Source organism: Homarus americanus, unplaced genomic scaffold, assembly GCF_018991925.1.
Source record: "Homarus americanus isolate GMGI-L3 unplaced genomic scaffold, GMGI_Hamer_2.0 scaffold74, whole genome shotgun sequence".
In the NCBI taxonomy this organism is placed as follows: Eukaryota; Metazoa; Arthropoda; class Malacostraca; order Decapoda; family Nephropidae; genus Homarus; species Homarus americanus.
The window spans coordinates 2303537-2325881 of NW_024716951.1; the positions used below are offsets into that span (position 1 = coordinate 2303537).

Sequence of the window (22345 nt, forward strand, 5' to 3'; positions counted from 1 at the left end):
CGATTAATGTATTGGCGGACTGATACTAAAGCTGGTTGCCCGGCCAGTGCAAGCAAAAACATGTTGAGGTCGGTTCGTAAGAAATTCGTTAACCGAATTTTTGTTCGTTAACCGAATTGAAGATCCTTATGGAAGGCAGTTCGTTAACCGAAATTTCGTTAACCGAGGCGTTCGTTAAACGAGGGGTCACTGTACAGCTACTCCTCGACTTACGACCTACTCTACATACAGTGGAGTATGCTATAACGAACGGATCCTACTACGAATATTCCTATAACGAATGTTTTTACCTATAAAATTGAGAATGCTATAATGAACGCAACTCCTACAACGAATGCGGATGAATACGTGACTATTTCGTCTGGCGCATGAATATTGTTGTACCGCGACCCACAACAAGAGCGTCAGGCGCCATCTTTGTCTCATTGTGTAGCCAGTGCACCACTGTTATTGTTGAAATTTCGTCTTTTGATGTGGAAATAGAGTTATTTGTATAAATATTTTGTTATACAAGTGTATAATTGTAACAATGAATCGTCCAAAGCGAGTGAGAAAGCTCATAACTCTTGAAACTAAGAAAGAAATCATAAAGAAAGGTGAGGATGGAACAAGCATTGCGAAACTAAGTGATGAGTACGGGATGGCTAAATTGACTATATGTACGATTTTGAAGAATAAAGAGGAGTTGAAAACTGTGCAAGTGGCTAAGGGAATCACTTGACTTAGCAAAGCAAGGTCTAATGTGATTGAGGAGACGGAAAATTTACTCTTAGTGTGGATAAAGGAGAAAGAAATGGCAGGTGATAGCATTAGTGAAGCTATAATTTGTGAGAAGGCCAGACAATTGTTTGAGGACCTTAAAGCCAAGACTCCCAGTGCAAGTGCCAGTGTTTATGGGTACCAAGGGGTGGTTTACTGGTTTCAGAAGGAGAAATAAATTACATAGTGTTGTGAGACATGGTGATGCTGCTAGTGCAGATAAGGAAGCAGCTAAGGAACACCATGAAATTTTTTTGAATGTGATTAAAGAGGGAGGCTTTGTTTCTCAGCAGGTATTCAATTGTGATGAAACCGGACCTTTTTGGAAAAAAATGCCTCGCCGTACATACATTACCAGGGAGGAAACTTCTGTCCCTGGCCATAAGCCAATGAAAGACAGGCTTACCCTCCTTCTTTGTGCTAATGCTTCTGGTGACTGCAAAATAAAGCCACTCCTTGTGTACCATGCAGAAAACCCCAGAGCTTTTAAAATTATTAGGAAGAACCGCCTTGGTGTTATGTGGCGGTCAAACCCAAAGGCTTGGGTGACCAGGAGTCTTTTCTCTGAGTGGGTGATTGAGGTGTTTGGACCCAGTGTTCGGGAATACCTCAGGGAGAATAATCTTCAACTGAAAGCTTTGTTGGTGATGGACAATGCACCAGCCCACCCTCCTAATTTGATGGTTGAATTGCCAGAGGAGTTCAACTTTATCACTGTGCACTTCTTGCCACCCAACACAACACCTCTCATCCAGCCCATGGATCAACAGATAATTTCTAACTTTAAGAAGCTGAACACAAAGGCACTGTTTACAAAATGTTTTGCGTCCACTTCTTCCAGTGATGTTAGTTTGAAGGAATTATGGAAGAGTCACTTCAATATAGCAGATGCTGTGTTTTTAATTGAGTCAGCCTGGAAAGAGGTTACTATGAGGTGTCTTTGTGCTGCTTGGAGGCCATTGTGGCCTGAATGTGTGCTTCAAAGAGACTTTGAAGGCTTCGAAGAGTTAGAAGAAGAGGCTGTTGTTCATGAAATTGTGTCTCTGGGCAATTCCATGGGCCTGGAAGTGGATGATGATGATGTTGAGGAGTTGGTGGAAGAGCACAGTAAGGAGCTGTCCACTGAGGAGCTGCTTGAGCTTCACAAAGAAGAATATGAGACACTGAAGCGGAGCTTAACTTCTGAGGAGACAGGGGAGGAGGAGGATAAGGAGGAAAGCCGCATCATTCCAGCCAAAGATCTCAAGGATGCGTTCTTTTGCTGGAGCAAACTGTCTAAGCTTGCTGAGGATTATCATCCTGATTTTTGGTTCTGTGCAAAAGGCCATCAGTGTGTTTAATGACAATGTTATGAACTACTTTTGGAAGGTCCAGAAATCAAGGTTGAAGCAGCCAACCCTGGATTCCTTCTTTAAAAAAGTAAAAGAATCTACAGACAAAGTGCCTGTAAGACAGTCACCAAAGAGGGCTAGGAAGGATGACTCCTCTCCTTCCACCTCTTCTCCATAATTCTCTCCTCCCTCCTCCCCCTCCCCCTCCTGTCCTGCATGCTGAACAACACTAAGGTAAGATAAAGTACCGTATTATTTACATTTTCCACAGAATTTTTTCAGTGTTAAGTGATTGTATTTGGGGGCCTGGAACGGATTAATTCTATAACGAACGAATGCTATCACGAACGAGGTTCTAGAACCAATTAGATTCGTTATAGCATACCCCACTGTACGACCACCAGCACATACGACCGCCGCAGTCGGTACCAAAATTTTTTCAAATGACGCGCATATTTTCTAGGACCGAAACGTTTCGGTCCAGTACGAGAGCGTCGCGTGGGCTGGGTCGCCTCATGGTTACAGCATCCATGCTGTAGAGCGCTCAGTTGGTGTTTGGCTGTCGTTGTTGTCGGTAGTGATCGCGCTGTGTACTGACAATATTTTTGTTTCTAATTCACTTTAGAATGACTGGCAAGATAAGAAGTGAGAGTTCTGGTGGTGCTCAGAAGAAAAGGAGACAGTCAATTACTTTTGAGATGAAAATGAAGATGATAATGCAACATGAAAATAGAAAAACAGTGGCAACCATTTCATGCGACCTAGGCTTCTCTCACTCGACAATATCGACAATTATGAAGGACAGGGAACGAATTCGTGAGGTAGTGAAAGGATCAGCACCTATAAAGGGAACAATAATAATGAAAAAAAGACAAGGTCCTATTCATGAGATGGAAAAATTACTTGTGATATGGATGGAAGATCAGATACAAAAGCGTGTACCCTTAAGCCTTCTAACCCTACAGGCTAAGGCAAGAAGCCTTTTCGAAAGCCTGAAGGAGCAGGCAGGAGATGAGTGCAACCAAACCTTCACAGCAAGTCATGGGTGGTTCCAAAGGTTTAAGAACCACTACAATTTGCACAGTGTAAAGGTAAGTGGAGAGGCAGCAAGTGCTGATGTGGGTGCTGCCAAAGCTTTTAAGGAGGAGCCAGATCGTGTCATCGTGGAGGGAAATTATTTGCCAGAGCAAATATTTAATGTGGATAAAACTGGCTTATTCTGGAAGCGCATGCCAGAACGAACATACATCCACAAAGAGGAGAAAACCATGCCGGGATTTAAGGAATTCAAGGACCGAATTACACTTCTGTTGGGGGAGAATGTAGCTGGTTTCAAGATAAAGCCCTTCATGATCTATCATTCAGAGAACCCAATGGCTTTTACACATGTCATCAAGCACACACTGCCAGTGTTTTATTGCAGTAGCAAGAAAGCATGGATGACCCTAGTACTGTTTGAGGATTGGTTCCTGACTTGTTTCATTCTACAAGCAAAGGAGTACGAGGTCTGTCCAAAAAGAAACCAAACTTTTTAAAAAATCAATTTATTGCTTTACTTACACTTTAATCAGACTTGTCTCCTTCAAAGTACTCCCCTCCAGTGTTAATACACCGCTCCCAACGTTTTTTTCCAGTTCTAGAACGCGTCCTGGAATGCATTTTGAGGGATGGTGTGCAGGTCTCGTAGCGAATTTTCTTCTATCTCTTCTATCATTTGAAATCGGCGACCTTTCAGGGTGGATTTCAACTTTGGGAACAAAATAAAGTCCGCAGGGGCCAATTCCAGAGAATAGGGCGGCTGGGGGACGATAGTTGTCTCGTGCTTCGCCAAAAAAATCACGAATAAGGAGCGACACTTGAGCAGGTGCATTGTCATGGTGCAGCATCCAGGTCTTGTTTGTCCACGCCTCAGGCCTCTTCCTTCGCACTGCCTCCCTCAAATGCTTCAGGACCTCCAAGTAAAACTCTTTGTTGATTGTCTGACCACGTGGAACAAACTCATGATGAACAACGCCCTTCCAATCATAAGACGATCAACATCACCTCCACATTTGAGCGACTCTGACGTCCAGATTCGGCATCGTCTTCAGTGGATGTTCTTCCCCTTTTGAAACGCTGGTACCACACGTGACATTGAGTACGGCTCAAACAATCCTCCCCATAAGCCTGTTACAACATTTGAAAAGTCTCCTTAAAAGTTTTTTCCAATTTGAAACAGAATTTCATGCAAACACGTTGCTCTCTTCAAGATCCTTCATTGTTCAATTTGCAACAAATCGCCAAGTGCACTAAACACACCTTCACTCTAGCACGCGTAGCTCGATGACTAATTGACGTGGCGTGATACGACTAGTGTGACTAAAAGTCAAGGTCACCGCTACACAGTGCTCCCGTCGTGAGCACGCTGCGCCGGCTCGTTGGCATGCTATTTAAAATGTTTGGTTTCTTTTTGGACAGACCTCGTATTGCCTGCAACAAGGGATTGCATTCAAGATTTTATTAATTTGGGATAATGCTCCAGGACACCCACCACACCTGGATGACGTGCACCCTGATGTTAAGGTAGTCTACATTCCACCTAACATTACCTCTATCATCCAACCCATGGATCAAGGTGCTATTGCTCCTTTTAAAGCGAATTATTTACGTACAACCTTCGCTCAGGCTGTTGTTGCTACTGAAGGTGAGAAAACACTCAAGAGAGTTTTGGAAGGACAACACTATTTTGAAATGCATAAAGACCATAGATGCAACATGGGATGAGGTTACAGGTCAGTGCATGAATGGAATATGGAAGAAAGTCCTGAAAAGATATGTGAACAGTTTCAAAGGATTTAATGAAGATGAAGTAATTTCTGAGATTAGTAAAATGATAGTGGAGTTGGGTAAACAGCTGGAGTTAGAAATTGATAATGAAGATGGTGACCAGTTGGTTGAAAGTGTAGCAGAAGAGCTAAGTAACGAGGATCTTAATGAACTGGATGCACAGAAAATTGCAGAGGAAGAAGAGGGTCTAAATGTAGAAGAAGAACCTGCACCCCTCAAAAAATTTTCAGTGAAACAAATGGCAGAGGCATTTGCTACTATTAATAAGGGGATGCAAATGTTTGAAGGAATGGATCAAAATGTTAAGCATTTTGCAAAAGTTGACAGAATGATCCAAGATGCACTTGCTTGCTACAGGGAAATTTACAATGAAAAGAAAAGGCAAACTGTGCAGTCTAAAAAGGACATATATTTTAAGAAGTCCCCCATTGCTGTCTCCTCATGCCCCACTAGTGCTGCCTCTTCACTCCCTAAAGATGATCCAATACCTTCAACAAGCAAGTATCCCCTGTATGTTAACCTGTCTGAGAAAACGACATTGATGACCCACCCAGCCCTGTTTCCTCCTCTGCTTCATCCAATTAATGTAGTCTCCATGTTTAATTAAAAAATTATGGGGGCCCCGTGTGCATTCAGCTGACTACATTAAAGGTAAGTGCACAGTCACACTGTATCCATTCTTCATTACTAATTACTTTTACTGTACTGTATTTCATTTTAGATTTTCTATGTATTATTTTTTGCATTTTCGACTTATGACCAATTCGACTTACGACCTGGATTTGGATCCCTAACCCCGTTGTAAGTCAGGGAGAGACTGCATACACAACACAGGTAAAAGAAATAATTGTTCTAAGGGAAAACACATTAAGGGAATATACATTTCCTTGCACACGAGTAAAAATATCCCACCCCCCCTTGTCAGCAAATGATATTCGCGGATTTGGCTATTCACGGCCATTTTGAGACCCAAACCCCCGCAAATTTTAAGGGCCTGCTGTACTCTTATAACGAGGACCTCCTGTATTTATCATTAAAAAACTATTCAACATTAAAAAAATATATTAAACCTTACAAAATATTGGTAATTCTTGTTTATAATTATAAAACTACTGTAGATGTAAAAATAGTTATCACAGAATGATGATCCTCACAATTCTATAGTCTGTTCGCTCAAAGCTAGCAACTGAGGTGAAATGCTAGTGAAATGCTCTGGTAACAAATATCTTGATGAGAACAAGAAAAAGATCACAGAATTTCCGTGACATCTTCCACCGTGCTGCGTGACATCACACAGTACTGCCCCAGAACGTGGTCATCACATTCATGATCTCTTTATGAAACAGGTATTTTTATTACCAGAGCACTTCACTAGCTAATTCTTGCTTCCCCTAGTGCAAAAATTTTGAGAAATCAACAAAGTTATTATCCTTAAAAATATCAGAACATATAAACAGTGGATCAAACACTGAAGAACTGTAGTGATTCTTCGGGTATTTGTCTGCCAACCAATCAACTAACTTGTTACAAACTGACCCTAGATCTCAGTTGCAAGCTTTGAGAGAACAGATTTTAGTAACACAGCACCTACATAAGAATGCTGATATGTGTAGAAAGCTGTCTAGATATGTTACTGATGCATGAGGACAACAAGCACCTATGGACACATCTCTCATGACTATACTGTACCTTTAAAATTCCCCGGTGAGAGAGTAATAGATTGGAGGTCTTGAGATCTCTGTGAAGGATCCAGTTGTCGTGAAGGTGATGAACGGCTCGCAGGAGTTGCCTCATAAGTGTCTTCACTTCCCCGATGGTGAACATCTGCTTCTTTTGCCTCATTGTCTCCATCAGACTCTTGAGGTCGTGCTCCACGTAGTCCATCACTATGTATATTTTGTCCATGTTGCTCCCGACCACAATCTCTCGTACCGTCACTATGTTTTCGTGTTGTCCCTGGATATGAAGAGCAAAATAAAAGAAACAAATAGCTGTAATACAAAAACATTTTCTCTTAATTGAAGCGCCTACTCCATGATACAGCTACTGATAGGGGTATGTAGTGTGTAAAAATGGTTGACTATTAATTACCGACTACATTACTTGTGGGGTAAGAAATGTATTTTCCCATAGATCCATCCAGATATCTGCTTTCTAAATCTCAACAATACAAACTCACTACACTACAGTATATAGTGGTCCCTCGGTTAATGAACACAATTCGTTCCAGAGGGTTGTTAGTTAACTGAAAATTTTGTTAACCGAATCCATTGTTTCAATGGGATATTGGGTAATTGGTTCCAGGTCACCGAAAAGTACATACTACAAAGTAAAAAAAAAAAAAATGCAGTAAAGTACACTTACCTTGAGGTGTGTATGTAGAAGGTTCCTGGTTGATGATGATAATGGGAATTAGAAGTGGGGGTGGAGGAAAAGGAAGAAGAGAAGGAAATGGGGATGGAGGAGAAATCACCTTTCAGGGGACCCATGCTTGATGCCGTCAATTCACCAATAAAATTTAAGTTCACTAGGTGTGATTCAAGATTATTTTATTTAAATCAACACCACACTGTGCTATATATTATCAATATGTTAACTAAATTTCAAAATGACCAATAATTTCAATGAAAAATGCAAAAATATTCAAGACACCAACAAAATAGATGCTAACTCCACTGTCAACAAAGCCAAACTGAAGCCTTGTGGCTGAGTCAAACTGCTGATGGGTGCACAAAAAACTAGTTCCCTGTACTGCATATATTATCAATATGTTAAATAAATGTTAAAATGACTAATAATTTTAATATAAAAAATGCAATAATATTAAAGAGCACAACTTTTTTGAAATTTACTCCACTGGAAACGAATGTAAACATAGAACAGATTACTGAATTAGCAGACTAGCCCATCAGCTGATGCTCACAACAAAACATGATATTCCTAAGGATTTGGTTGATCAAATTTTTTTCGTTAACCGAATTGAAGATTCTTATGGAAGGTAAATCGTTAACCGAAATTTCATGAACCGAACCGTTCATTAACCGAGGGACCACCGTCCACCGTATTAGAAGCTGATCCCAACACGACTGCTGCACATGTCCAACCTTAAGCAAAGTGTTGACTTCTCTCAGGGATGTGATGGGGAAGCCTTCCTTCTCTTTCTCCATTTTAAGTCTCTTGAGGGCAACAATCTGGTTGGTTGCCTTCTCCCTAGCTCTGTACACAACACCATATGTTCCTTCTTCAATCCTACAAGCAAAAGTAACAATGCCTCAAACTTATCAATAACAGATGAAACAACATTTATTCTCTAAAGATATTTTTTTTCTTTTCCGACACCTTCAAGTAATATAATACGGATAATTATCTGTGAATAAAATTTCTCACAGCTCCAAAATTTATAGAATAATTAAACATCAAGATTCAGCAGTTCCATCTAATTACTTCAAAATCTATCAACAATATGGGATCATGTGAGGGTTAGCTTTGCATCAAGTTGGTTTATCAATAAGGTGAAACAATCTTCACACGACCCAAAATATAAACTCAAGCTGTATAAATATATTGCACCATACAGTTATCTTACAATACAGTATCTTCACAAACTTGTACTCACCTGTTGAGACACTCGAACTCATCAACAGAACGACAGCCCATAATGGCAGGGTAGTAGGCAGGTAAGTCATCCTTCAGCTCAAGTGGAGACTCAGGTGATGAGTCTGGTAGGTAGTTGGCTTCCTCACGGTCTGACCGACAATCCTCAACTCTGTGTATACATGAGACAAACAAAACTTACTCACATTAGAGCTAGACCCACACATATACAGTAGTACCCCGCTTAACGCGGTCAATAAAACCCACAGGGTACCGTGTTAAGTGAAAACCGCGCTACGTGAACAACAGAACATATGGGATTAATTCCAATAGAAACTGGCCCGACCCCCAAACTCCACTTTTTGACGACACATAACTATGTTGTAGTAAAAATTTTATCTTAACCTTATGATGGTATGAAAAAACAAGTAATATAGAAGAGGTTAGGTTAGGTTAGGAAAAATAAAGGTTAAGTTAGGAAAACTAAAAATTATGTTGAACACTTACGTTGGTAGAAGAGATGGGTCGGCGTACGGGGATGGAGGCTGGTTCCGAGGCAGAGGGCAGGCTACTGGCCCTCAGGTGAGTCACCATCACTGTCACCCACACTTGTTATGGCCTCCCTGACAAATCCCTCAAAGTCATCTTCACTGTCTCTACCTCTGTCACTATCACTGGCTTGGGCTGGCTGTGGTGGGTTGCGGGCGAAGAACTCGGTTATGCTTTTTTGACGGCTGGTGTTTATGTTGTCTTGATACACCGTGATGTACGGCTCCATAGCCTGCACCAGCCGGGTATGGAAAACTTCATAGCGGTCATTGTCGCGGGAAAGGAAGGACTTCATTTTCTCTGCACACTTCATGGCACCCTTAATATCACTATGAGTTAAACTGTGTTCTTCGGAGAATGACGCACCTTCTTCCTCCTCTTCACTGATGTGATCTTCTTCCAACATCTCGTCGGCAGTCTATTCAGGATCTCTGATCACCTCCAGGATGTCTTCGTTGGTGTTCTCGGAGAAGCCTTCAGCTGTAATATTGAGCGCAGCTTCTCTGGCAAGGTCCACTGCTGCTGCAACAGTCTGAACCTCACCAGTCACAGGTTCACTCCTCCTTTCACCTGGTATGCCATGCAACACATGTCTCCATGCGTGACGAATTGTAGCAATAGACAGCTGATCCCATGTCTCCACCAAGAAGTCTACAGCTTGTTTGACGTTAAACTTCTTCCAAAATTGTTTGACGAGAACTTCTTGAGTCGCCACCTCTTGTTCCTTGTCCTCGTCGCTTTTACTCTCGCTGTCGGTGTCACCCAGCTTACGCAACTCATCCTTGGTGTTGGTACAGTCGCTCAGGAGCTTGAACTTCTTTGCAGAGTACGCAGCTTTCACATTGCAGATCAACTCCTGGTCCATGGGCTGGATTAATGACGTAGTGTTGGGAGGAAGGAAGACTACTTTTACGTTGGGGTGACGATCCATAAGTAGGGGCGAGTGTCCAGGTGCGTTGTCAAGGAGCAACAAAATGTTGAATGGAACATTCTGTTGCTCGCATAATTTCTTCACGTCAGGAACAAAACAGTCGTCAAACCAGAAGAGGGACAGAGAAGAGGACATCCACGCCTTACGTGCGGTTAGCCAGTGGACATTAAGCTTGTTCATGTCCATATTCTTGTAGGCGTGCGGCTTGCGGGCTGTGTGAATCACCGATAACTTTGGTTTACAGGTACCGGAGGCATTGGTGGTAAACAGGACGGTGATGCGTTCCTTCTGCATCTTCCGGCCCCGAATCTTGCTGGCATTCTTTACAACAAAGGTCTTGGATGGTAGCTTTTTCCAGAAAAGACCAGATTCGTCCATGTTAAACACCTGGTCGTCGGTGTACTGTCCTTCCTCCATAATCTCATGTAAGAACGGAGGAAAATCACTCGCCGCCACACGGTCAGCACTCGCTTCCTCACCACCAATGTTGATGTTGGTGATCTTGTTCCTCTTCTTAAACCTATGCAGCCAACCAGAGGAAGCATTGAAGGGTTTGGGCTCTGCAATTCCCAGCTTATGTGACACTGCTCACGTGCGTACTCCTGCACTGAGCGCGTGTCCACCGCCATGTTGCGTCGCGCCTGACGAATCAAATAACTCACCAGCAAAGTTTCCACTTTTGCCAGCACCCTGTTCTGGCAATACCTGATCGTTGAAGCACCTGCAGACTTTGTGATTTTCATGTGCTCTTTGATCTTGGCTGCATCCTTCTTGATAGTGCGAATTGTAGATTCGTTGACGCCCTGCTGGCGCGCGAGATCAACTTGCCGTGTTCCTTTCTCCAAATCTTGAATGATCTGGTACTTCACTTCGTAGCTTAGACCACGGCGTGTCTTCTTGGGCTTAGGGTGGCTGGGTCCAGGTAAGGAAAGGTCTCTCTCTGGTGGCGGTGGCTGGGTCCAGGTAAGGAAAGGTCTCTCTCTGGTGGCGGTGGTGGTCCGGCGGAAGCCATTTCACAGAACAATGGGTTCACGTATACACGGAGCGGCCTGGAGGGATGAAACTGCCGCGGCTAGGTCAAGCGTCGTCTTTCCTCCCTCCCTCCCTCCCCCGGGTGGACACGTCATAATACTTTAAGCCAATTACAGCTAGCAGCAGAGGGGGGTAGGGATGCATGGCCAATCACAGTCCGATACGTCATATGACGTCAGTGATAACGCAACAAAGACACACACTGCGCAACCTTACCGCGCGGCTTGCCCAAGCGGAGGGAGGAGGCGGGTGGGGCGAATCTAAAAATAGTGTCTCGAGCCGGACACTCACAGCATATACGTGGAAAAAACCCGCGTTAAGTTAAAGTTCGACTCTGGCGAGGCACCGCGTATACAGTAAAACGCGCTAAGCGAAACCGCGTTAAGCGGGGTAATACTGTACAACATAAATAAAACACTCACAAGATATTTGGTGAATTTCAAGTTACTGTACAATAATTTCATCCACACTTTATGACCCTCCTTGTTTCTTACCAATAAGAGTTAGTCTTAAAAATCAGTACAACTCATTATCTTAGGGATGAATAATAAGATAATACAGTCGACCCTCGTTAATTCGGACCCCTTTAATCCGGATTTCAGATAAATCGGACGAAATCTGAACTGTCCATTAGGGTGTGTCAATTTTGTCAACATGTTAAACATCAAATTTGGTAGTCAAAATATTGTGCCTCTTTATGTCTAAACTTGAGATTAGCAAACAAAAATGAATTGAAATAACCCTCACCTACATCAATTATACCTTAAAGTTTCAAATATCAGTATTTCAACAAATTAATGAGACTTGATTAGAATTATTCACTTGATATTAACTAATCTCATGTAAGCATATGGATTATGGAGTATTTTATGGTTCTATAGCTTGTGTACAATATGCATGTCAGAACATGAACAGGCTCTCCGTGTGGGACAGTTTAATTATTGTTTTGACTTGTACCAAGCGTGAGGATAAGGCGCCCGGCTCACTCTCCTTCTAGATATCATAGACGGTGGTTTGCTCTCATTGCACTTGCACCTACTCTACCAGACGAATTCTACATTTTAATTATTGTAAGTAGGGCATATTGATTGTCGCAGTTACTTATATCATTGTATAAAACATTATGTTCTAAGAAATTATTATGTTATTTCTGTTACAGCATTTTTGATAAACAAATTGATATTTTTTGAAACAACAATTGAATTATGAAACATTGAAATATTTTTCTATTTGTCAGATAGTGTGAAGATGTCAAAATTGAAGACAAGAAGTCAGTTGTCAACCCACTTGAGCCTGCTAGTTGGTAAAGGGAAGGAGCTTCCTGTATCAGAACTTCCAACAGTGAGAGACATGCTAAGATTAGGGTTACTCCTTCGAGAAAAAAATGCAAAGGACAGAAGGAACTATACAGATAAAGAACTCATAAATGACATGATAGTCCCTCTTCTGCATCAATGGACAAAAGCTAATGCACTATTCAAACCACCTGTGATTAATCAGTGTCGAACTATTGAGCTAAAACTAACGAAATTATGGCACAAAGCAGTTGAAACATCACTTGGTAAAGGAAACTTGGCCAGGAAAAATGAATTTCTGCACACACTTGATACTCTGTTTGACATTTTGACCTGCAAGTGCTCCATACAATTATGTTCTGAATCCAACTGTTCTCACTCAGGTAAGAGAGAAAATAATTCCCACATTGATTGTGGTTGTCCTCGTGAAAAGAAGATCCCTGTTTTAGAGCTTGAATTTATAAAGGCACAGAGGACAAAGGCAGAAGGCCAAGGAAGTATGCAAATGGGTTCAATAGATTATTCAGAAACAAAGAAGCAGATTGCTAATGCCAAGAAGAGAGAACAAATCCGAGAGAGGGAACAAAAGAAGAAAATGAAGAGTGAAGAAGCCATCCAAAGAGAGGAAGAGCTGTGTCAAGATGTTTATCACTTCTTTGATAGTTCTTCTGATGAACAGGAAGCAACATCAGATGATAGTTCCAAAGAGCCATCTGAACCTTTACCAAAGAAAATGAAATACAACACAAGAAATATTTCAAACATTGCTTTAGCTAGTATTCGCCACCATGCTGGACTTCGTGAGGCTGCAGAAATTGCAACTGCCGCTTGGATAGATGCAGGCCTCATCAGCCGAGAGGATGTATCTTTGGTGATAGATCATAATAAAATTAGAAGAGCACAAGAAAAAATAATGAAGGAAATATCTGATCAGCATGAAAAAGATTTAAGCGAGGGAGGGCTCTCCTGTCTTTTGTTTGATGGAAGAATAGATGACACAAAAGTTTTGCTAGAAGTAGAGGGAGTGAACAGAAAGTTTCCAGGTCTCATCAAAGAAGAACACTACTCTGTCTGTTCTGAGCCTGGTGGTCGGTTTTTGTTTCACTTTGCTCCCGAAACTGAAGTAGAAGGGAAGAAACATGCAGAGGTCATTGCTGATCATATTTTATGTTGGGTTCAGGAGAGAGGACTTGGCAGTTCACTGCAGGCTGTTGGTGGAGATTCAACTGCAGTGAACACCGGATGGCAGGGGGGTGTAATGACGCATTTAGAGAAAAAACTAGGAAGAAGACTTGTTTGGATTGTATGTGATTTACATACAGGCGAGCTACCTCTTCGTCATCTCATCCAGGAACTTGATGGTCCTACAAAGAGCAACAACAAGTGGTCAGGTCCCCTTGGCATCATGCTGGATGAAGCAACACAACTAGAAATAAATACAACCTTTCCAAAGGTCGAAGTTGGCCCTCCCCTTCCGGCGTTGTCTGAAGGAGTCATCAAAGATCTCAGCACAGATCAATCCTATGCTTATCGTATTGCCCAAGCAATAAGATCAGGAGAAGTGCCTCAGTCATTGGCTCTCTTGGAGATTGGACCTGTCAGTCACAGCCGTTGGTTAACTACAGCTCTTCGTTTCTGCAGGATTTGGATTTCCAAACATGAATTGAAGGGCAAAGTGCTGAAGAATTTGAGGTTAATTGTTGAATTTATTGTTGGAGTTTATCTTCCCCAGTGGTTTAGTGTGAAACTTAATCCTATGTGGGTGGATGGGCCCAATCACCTTTTGTTTCAATTGCAGCTAGTAAGAACACAGAGGAAGGTAGTGAGGGACATCGTGTTACCTGTGGCAAGAAGGTCCGCTTGGTATGCTCGATCAGAAGCAGTTTTGCAAGCAATGCTTTGCAGTCAATGTACCAATCTCCGAACCGAGGCTGTAGAAGTCATTCTAAAGATTAGAGGAACGCTAATAGATGACGACCAGTTGGGAGACTGTTCGTTTCATTCAAGAAAAGTTCCCCCAATAAACGTCAATGCCACCAAATTGTCAGAATTGGTTGACTTGAGTTTGGAAGTCTTAGAGCCACCATTGACAACAAGTCTAACTAGCCAAGAATTGAGAAACCTTAAAGAGACTCCAATGCAGGTGCCGAAGTGGCCTTCCCACACTCAAAGTGTGGAGAGATGTGTGAAAATGGTCACAGAAGCAGCGGGCCATGTTTACAGCCACGAGAGGCGAGAAGGTTACATCAAAGCACAAATAGCAAGCAGACTACTGATGACAAGAAACCAAAGCAAAGAGAGTATGAAGGCATTGGTTACTTTCAAATAGACTACGGATAATAAAATATAATAATTTGAAACTTGAAACAGTAACATGTGTGCAAACGCTGGTTATGTTATAAATTCACAAATATGTACATTTAAAAATCCATTTGATGTAGGTAGGACTTATTATAAAAAAAAATTTATGCCAGAATATTGTTTTGCATGCTTAAAGACTACAATAAATTGCTACCAAATTACTCGATTTTCAATTTAGCCAGTTCACCCCCTAAATTGACACACCCTACTGTCCATATCAAATTTCTGGTTCTGGGATTGTCCCAGTTGCAATTGGGGTTGCAATTTCAAATTCTGTGTCACTACTAAGAAATAACAAAGTCCCTGGTGCACTCTAAGATTAAGAGAAAACGGACTCCTATGACGGGGCACTCAAATAAAGTAGACATGGCTACATGTTTTGTGGACTAGCCACTGTACAGTATCCTTTTCATCACTTTGTAATAAACGTCGTGATGCCTGTGTTTCTGATAATTATCATAACATTATATATTTATATATTTAGCGGTTGTACAAACACAAGGCCTCACACATGCCATTCAGACTGACAGACTTGACAAGTTTTACCAACCATAAAGACAGTTGAAGCTTTAAACATCACTCACAATGACTCTTGAATATTCCAACTGTAATCAGACATACCTAAGTTGCCTCAACAATTGCAACCCCAGTTGCAATATCAAAATCTGTCACTACTAAGATATAACAGTCTCTGGTGCACTCTAAGATTAAGAGAAAACGGACGACTCAGGAGTGCTGAAGTGAGAGAAAACGGACTCCTATGACGGGGCACTCAAATAAACATACACGTAACTGTATAATGCAATATTAACCCCTAAATCGGTTAATTCGGACAATCGGCTAAAACGGACACCCTTGCCCCCCTATTAGTCCATTTTAACGAGGGTCGACTGTAATTAAACAGACTTACAAGGTGTCTAGTGGCCAGACAAAACAAAATTCCTTGGTTTTTCTCAGTTTTCCAGGTGTAAATATGATAAATTCCAGGTACATTAATTCGGTATTTATTATGACAGAATAACAAACTTAAGAGGTTTTCAATAATATGTACTGTATATACTACTGGGAAATTTAAAGATGATATAAATGATATTAATCAAGAAACTGAAGACCCTTATGCAGACCCACCCCAAGCCTAGTGATGAACATCAGCAAAGACCTTGACACCCCTCACCCTTCCATACTGTTCTTCTTGGATTTGCGCGATTCTCGTGGGTCGAAATAGACATTTCCAAAAAAGCCAGAAATCCAGCAAAAAACGAAAAATCACACTCCTGATCCACCTTTCCGACTCATGTTTAATATGTGGAATAATCCCCTTAAATCCTCACTTAATTATAAAAACATTTCATCTCTGACAATATTCATTGCAGAATTAGTAGGAATACCCTGTAATACAGTCAATCCTCACATTACGCGGTCCCGCATTCCGCGTTTCACCGTTAACGCGGTGCCTTGCCAGAACCTAACATGCTCACATTCCGCGGTCGTGAACCCCATTACGCGGAGAGCGGCTGGCAAGCTGCACCATTTTTGGATCCAAACCTCCCGCCATCCGCCATGTTGTGTAAGAGGCGCGAAAATGGTGCGCACAAGGTCGCCCAGTCATCAAAACATTACCGAGTTCTTTACCCGCCACCCACCACAACCGGCCCAAGTCAGTGATAGTGATAATTATAGTGAGGATATGGACTTATATGGACTTTGAGGGGTTTAACAAAGAGGCCCTGCAAGCCTCTGTGGTGGATAGTGATACAATTGATACCAGTGATACAGGTGAGGGCCAATAATCTGCCCTCTGCCTCGGAACCAACCCCCCCATCCCCGTGTGCCCAGCCATCTTTTCTACTAATGTAAGTGTTAAAAAACCTAATATTATTGATATTTCTCTTAATTATTAATTGTGTGTGCATGCCATCATAAAGTTAAGATAATATTTTTACTACAACATAGTTGTGTGTCATCAAAAAGTGGAGTTTGGGGATTGGCCTGGACTCCATTTCAATTAATCCCATATGTTATGTTGTTCACTTTACGCGTTCCTCACTTTCCGCGGTACCCTCCGGGTTACATTAACCGCGTAATGTGAGACCCAACTGTATTTGGTTATTTGATCGCTAACATGAAATATGATAGTTACACAAATAATTCAGTATTGGAGTGGACTATTTACTGGAATTTGTTCCTAGAAGTTTAATTATTTACCTATTAGGTTGTCAATCCCTTATCAGAAATCCTTGGGGCCAGATGCATTTCAGATTTCGGATTTTAGAATGGTTAGATGATTTTTTTTTTTTTTTTACAGGGATCAGCCCACCCAGGCACAGGTTACTGACCCATATTGGGAGCTGGGGGGCTAAATATAGTAATAATAATAATAATAATAATAATTCATAGGTCTAGGTTATGTTTCTCACTTTTGATCTTTTTTCACTCTTGTATTTCTTTATTATTATTATTACTATTATTACCTATATTATTGTTTTTATTATTTTATTTTTGTATTTTTTATTATAAATTTTATTTACTATGAATAATAATAATAATTATTATTATTATTATTATTATTATTATTATTATTCCATTTTTGCCCCCCAGGCCCCGATGTGGGTCAGTAACCTGTGCCCGGGAATGCTAATCCCTGTTTATAAAAATAAATAAAAAAAGGTCTTGCTCCACAAAAAAAAAAACTTTCGGTTTTCGGAATTTCGGATAAGGGGTTGTAAACCTGCTATATAGTACTTCATTATTTCATGCTAAGATTGCTCTGTATTTTGAAGTTGAACTCAATTCACATAAAATTCCAGGTTTATTTGTAAAAATTCTCTGGCTTTTCCAGGTTTTCCAGACCAGTAAACACTGACTTATTTATATCATAAATACTCCTGATTTCATTTAAATTTATTGGCATTAACAAGTGTTGACAAACTGGACGACAAGATCAGCCCTTCAGCTTATTCAACTTGAAGCTTAAACAACAAATGTTGCCTGGGAGTGGGGCTGAGTTACTTTAGGTTAAGTGAGTATCAGGTGAGTGTTATTTTAGCTTAGTGTGAGGTTGGCATTTGGGTGTTTAATCATCCAGAGAAAAAGCTGGGCTAATCTTCATGTGATCTAGTTTGTCGACACTTGTTAACCCTATGTAAAACTTATTAACCTCAAAAAAATTACAGGTAGAACACAGTGCACATGTCTAAATCTACTAAGACAAGAGAATAAACTTATGAATTGTTCACTAAGTAAAATAAATCTAATGTGTTCTGTCTACATGTTTTTGAAGTCATAAATTTTTTAAACGAGTCAGATGATTTATGGACATCCTATATACAGTAATTAGCTCATGATTTTTAGTTCCATAATAATTATTAATCAGCAAACTTAGATACTAATAAAAACACTGAAGCAACTGTACATCGTGTATACTAACGTGGGTGAGTCTTGGTAGTGACCAGCTTCGTTAGGAGAGAGAGTGCCTGATCGTGCTGACCCTGACCCACTGCCTGATAAAGACATTTGATCACCTGCAAGTAAAAACAAAAACATATGTATTGTTTTCCTTTTGTAAAGTAAGTAGGTAGTAGGTAGAAGGCATCTACAAAAACAGGGAGGCACTACCACCTGGGAAGATATTGGAACCATAATGTGTTGTCTAATGGTAGACCCTGCTGCCATATGGCATCACGAAAATTGTGACCAAGTCCCAGATTGCTGATCTATCTTTCTGCCTCATTTACACACAATTGCAGGGTCTCAACTGTTTCTCTTACATGACAACACAACATACATATAGCATTTCTCACTGTTGGGTTTTTTCATTTTTGTTTTTCTTTGTATTTATTATTATTATTATCATAGTGTTATTATTATTATCATTATTTTATTTTACTTTTTATTAAATTTTTTATTTACTATGAATTATTATTATCAATACATTTTCGCCCCCCCCCCACCCCCCAGGCCCCGATGTGGGTCAGTGACCTGTGCCCGGGTGGACTAATCCCTGTAAAAAAAAGTCACTAACAATGTATTGTTGAAATTCTACATTTAATAATTTACTGAAAGAATGAAGGACTGAAGCATAAAATCCTGTGATTGATCAGTTACAATTATTGTACAGTATGCCCAGACAATTCACGAAGTTTTATTTTGCAGTCCACTATTATTCGCAGATGACACCCTGGATGTACCCAAGAATTTCTGTGGATAGTTTTAAAGTTGCCGGTATTTTCGCAGCCAGTACGGGGAGCGCGCAAGATTTGTGGCGTCCCGCAAGGTGTCTCTCTTGTCCCAGGGGGGCTGGCCCATACACGCCCCGCTCCCTCACCTCAGTCCGGGCTAAACATTAATAATAATAATAATAATAATAATAATAATAATAATAATAATAATAATAATAATAATTAACGGTTTATTGAAAAAATTCTGCAGCCCAAAGGCTGAAAATATACATTGGACATAAATGACTTATTACATACATTGGTGGTTTAACAAAAGCCTTCATTAGAGAAAGGTAAAGGAACATGCAGTGAACATACAGATTAATGTAGGTGTTGAACAGCAAACTCGTAGTGTAGTAACTCCCTCCCAGATGGTGTTAGGAGGAACTCATGTGGTGTAGTAGTTGGTCAAGGATGTACGTCTCGCATGTGTGCTGCTCTCCTCTCATATCAACTGTGCTCCTCGTGCTTGTTATGGCTCCCAAACGCCCTCAACAACCAACATCATCATCATCATTCATCATTTTTATCATGATATTCATCAGTGGTAGAGGAGAGGAAAACGGGATCTACACAATCAGCCAGCATGTAATGGTGAGTGTTATTCTATTTCTTTATAACAGTTGTGTTTTATTATGTTATCGTAGGAAAATGAATGGTTTATATAATTTGTTTATCACTGAGCCCATACCACTTTCATAGTAGACTAAAAAAATATGTTTTTCTCCCATACGAATACCTGGCTATGCCTGGCATCTCCCATATGTACTGTACGTCTGGCTACGCCTGGCAACGGGAGCGGGTAAGGGGAGTGAATGACTGCTAGTTAGCGCATCGTCTGCAGTTTTAACTCTCCTCGCTCCATGCCATATTTCACTGAATTTACCATTAGTAATAGTGCTTACGGATAGAATAGTCCTTAACAGTGATTAATCATGTCATTGTAGCTAGGTTAGCTCATCATTGTAACCAACAAGCTACTGGACCAAGCTTTGAGGTGGTGGTGGTGTTGTTTTTTTCATCGTATTTTTGGATAGATACAGTTGAGTCTGGATTTACGCGGTTTTGGTTTACGCGTTTGGTCATTTACGCGGTACCTTGCCAGAATTGAGATGCTTTATTTACGCGGTATATTTGGTCATTTACGCGGAGAGCATCTGGCGGTCCAGCCGCGCCGCGCCATTTTGGATTCAAACCTCCCGCCATGCCTGGCTACAAGGGGAGGGAAGCGGCGCGTGGAGGGGTGCGCAGTTTGTCGATGTTGCTTTATCGGTGACATCATATGACATATCGGACTGTGATTGGGCCACGCATCCTTACCTCCCTCCCCCGCTAGCTGTGATTGGTTCAATGTAATATGACATGCCCTGCCACCACAGAGAAGAAGCCGCGTCAGTCGCTCTCCTCCCAGTCACTCTGTGTAAACTGTGTTTTATTGTTCCCGCTAATCTCGTAAGAATGGCATCCACTGGACCCCCACCACCACAGAAAAACCTTGCATTACCTGGACCCAGCCGCTCCAAGCCAAAGAAGATACGATGTGCCCTAAGTTACGAAGTTAAGTACAAGATTGTGCAGGAGTTGGAAAAAGGTACGAGGCAAGTTGACCTTACGCGCCAGCATGGCGTTAACGAGTCTACGATTCGCACCATCAAGAAGGATGCCGTCAAGATAAAAGAACATATGAACATCACAAAGTCCGCAGGTGCTTCAATGGTGAAGTACTGCCAGAACAAGGTGCTGCTCAAGACGGAGAATTTACTTGTGAGCTACTTGATTTGTCAGGCAAGACGGAACATGGCAGTGAGCACGCGGTCAGTTCAGGACTATGCACGTGAACTGTACGTAGCAGTGGGATGTAAGATGGGAATTGCAGAGCCCAAACCCTTCAATGCTTCCTCTGGGTGGCGGCAAGGGTTTAAGAAGAGGAACAAGATCACCAATATTAACAGTGGTGGTGAAGGAGCGAGTGCTGACCATGTTGCGGCTAGTGATTTTCCTCCATTCTTATGTGACATTATGGAGGAAGGACAGTACACTGACGACCAGGTGTTCAACATGGATGAATACGGTCTGTTTTGGAAAAAGCTACCTACCAAGACCTTCGTTGTCAAGACTGCCAGCAAGTGTCGGGGAAGGAAGTTGCAGAAGGAGTGCATCACAGTCCTGTTCACCACCAATGCCTCTGGTACCTGTAAACTCAAGTTATCAGTGATCCACACAGCACGCAAGCTGCACGCCTACAAGAACATGGACATGACCAAGCTAAATGTCCACTGGTTAACCGCACTTAAGGCGTGGATGTTCTCTGCTCTATCCCTCTCCTGGTTTGACGACTATTTCGTTCCCGACGTCAAGAAATTCTGCGAGCAACAGAATGTTCCATTCAACATTTTGCTGCTCCTTGACAACGCACCAGGACACCCGCTCCTACTGTTGGATCGTCACTCCAACGTAAAAGTGGTCTTCCTTCCTCCCAACACTACATCATTAATCCAGCCCATGGACCAGGAGTTGATATGCAACATTAAGGTTGCATTCTCTACAAAGAAGTTTAAGCTCCTGAACGACTGTACCAACACCAAGGATGAGTTGCGTCACCTGGGTGACACAGACAGTGATAGCCAGAGCGACGACGAGAAACAAGAGTTGGCGGATCAAGAAGTTCGCGTCAAACAGTTTTAGAAGAAATTTAACGTAAAAAAAGCTGTTGATTTCTTGGTGGAGGCACGGGAACAGCTGTCTGTGGCAACGATTCGTCACGCATGGCGGCATGTGTTGCAAGGTATCCCAGGTGGGAGGCAGAGTCAACCTGTGACTGGTGAGGTTCAGTCTGTTGCAGTGGCAGTGGACCTTGCAAGAGAAGCTGAGCAGAGAGTTACAGCTGCAGGCTTCTCCGAGACCACCAACGACGACATTATGGAGGTGATCAGGGATCCTGAGGTGACTGCCAACGAGATGTTAGAAGACGATCACGTCAGTGAAGAGGCAGGTGGTGCGTCATCCTTAGAAGAACAAAAGTTAACGCATGGTAATGTTAAGGATGCCATCGAGTTTGCAGAGAAACTCAAGCTCGTCATTTCCAACAACCCTGACGATAACCGCTATGAAGTCTTCAATAACCAGCTGTTGCAGACTATGGAGCCGTACATCAAGGTGTATCACGACAACATCAACACTAGCTATCAGCGTAACATCACGGACTTCTTCGCCGCAACCCACCACAGCCAGCCCAAGCCAGTGATAGTGACAGTGACGATATGGACTTTGAGGGATTTGTCAGGGAGGCCCTGACAACTGTGGTGGATAGTGACGGTGATTCACCTGAGGGCTAGTAATCTGCCCTCTGCCTCGGAACCAGCCCCATCAACATATGCCGACCCATCTCTTCTACTAACTTAAGTGTTAAACCTAACCTAACCTTACGTAAGTGTTAAACCTTGATTTTTT

At 41.7% G+C, this 22345-nt stretch overlaps 1 protein-coding gene across 5 annotated transcripts in view; it reads right to left on the bottom strand.

Annotated features, from left to right (window-relative positions):
• Positions 1-22345, bottom strand: part of LOC121858608 (cyclin-dependent kinase 11B-like) — a 67604-nt gene that overhangs the window by 12370 nt on the left and 32889 nt on the right. For all 5 annotated transcript variants that reach the window (XM_042355119.1, XM_042355118.1, XM_042355117.1 and 2 more), the window contains 4 exons: positions 18106-18199; positions 8533-8682; positions 8021-8165; positions 6606-6872 (listed from right to left, as the gene is read on the bottom strand). In XM_042355119.1, the coding sequence (XP_042211053.1) occupies positions 6606-6872; positions 8021-8165; positions 8533-8682; positions 18106-18199 (656 nt within the window). The remainder of the gene's footprint in view (positions 1-6605; positions 6873-8020; positions 8166-8532; positions 8683-18105; positions 18200-22345) is intronic.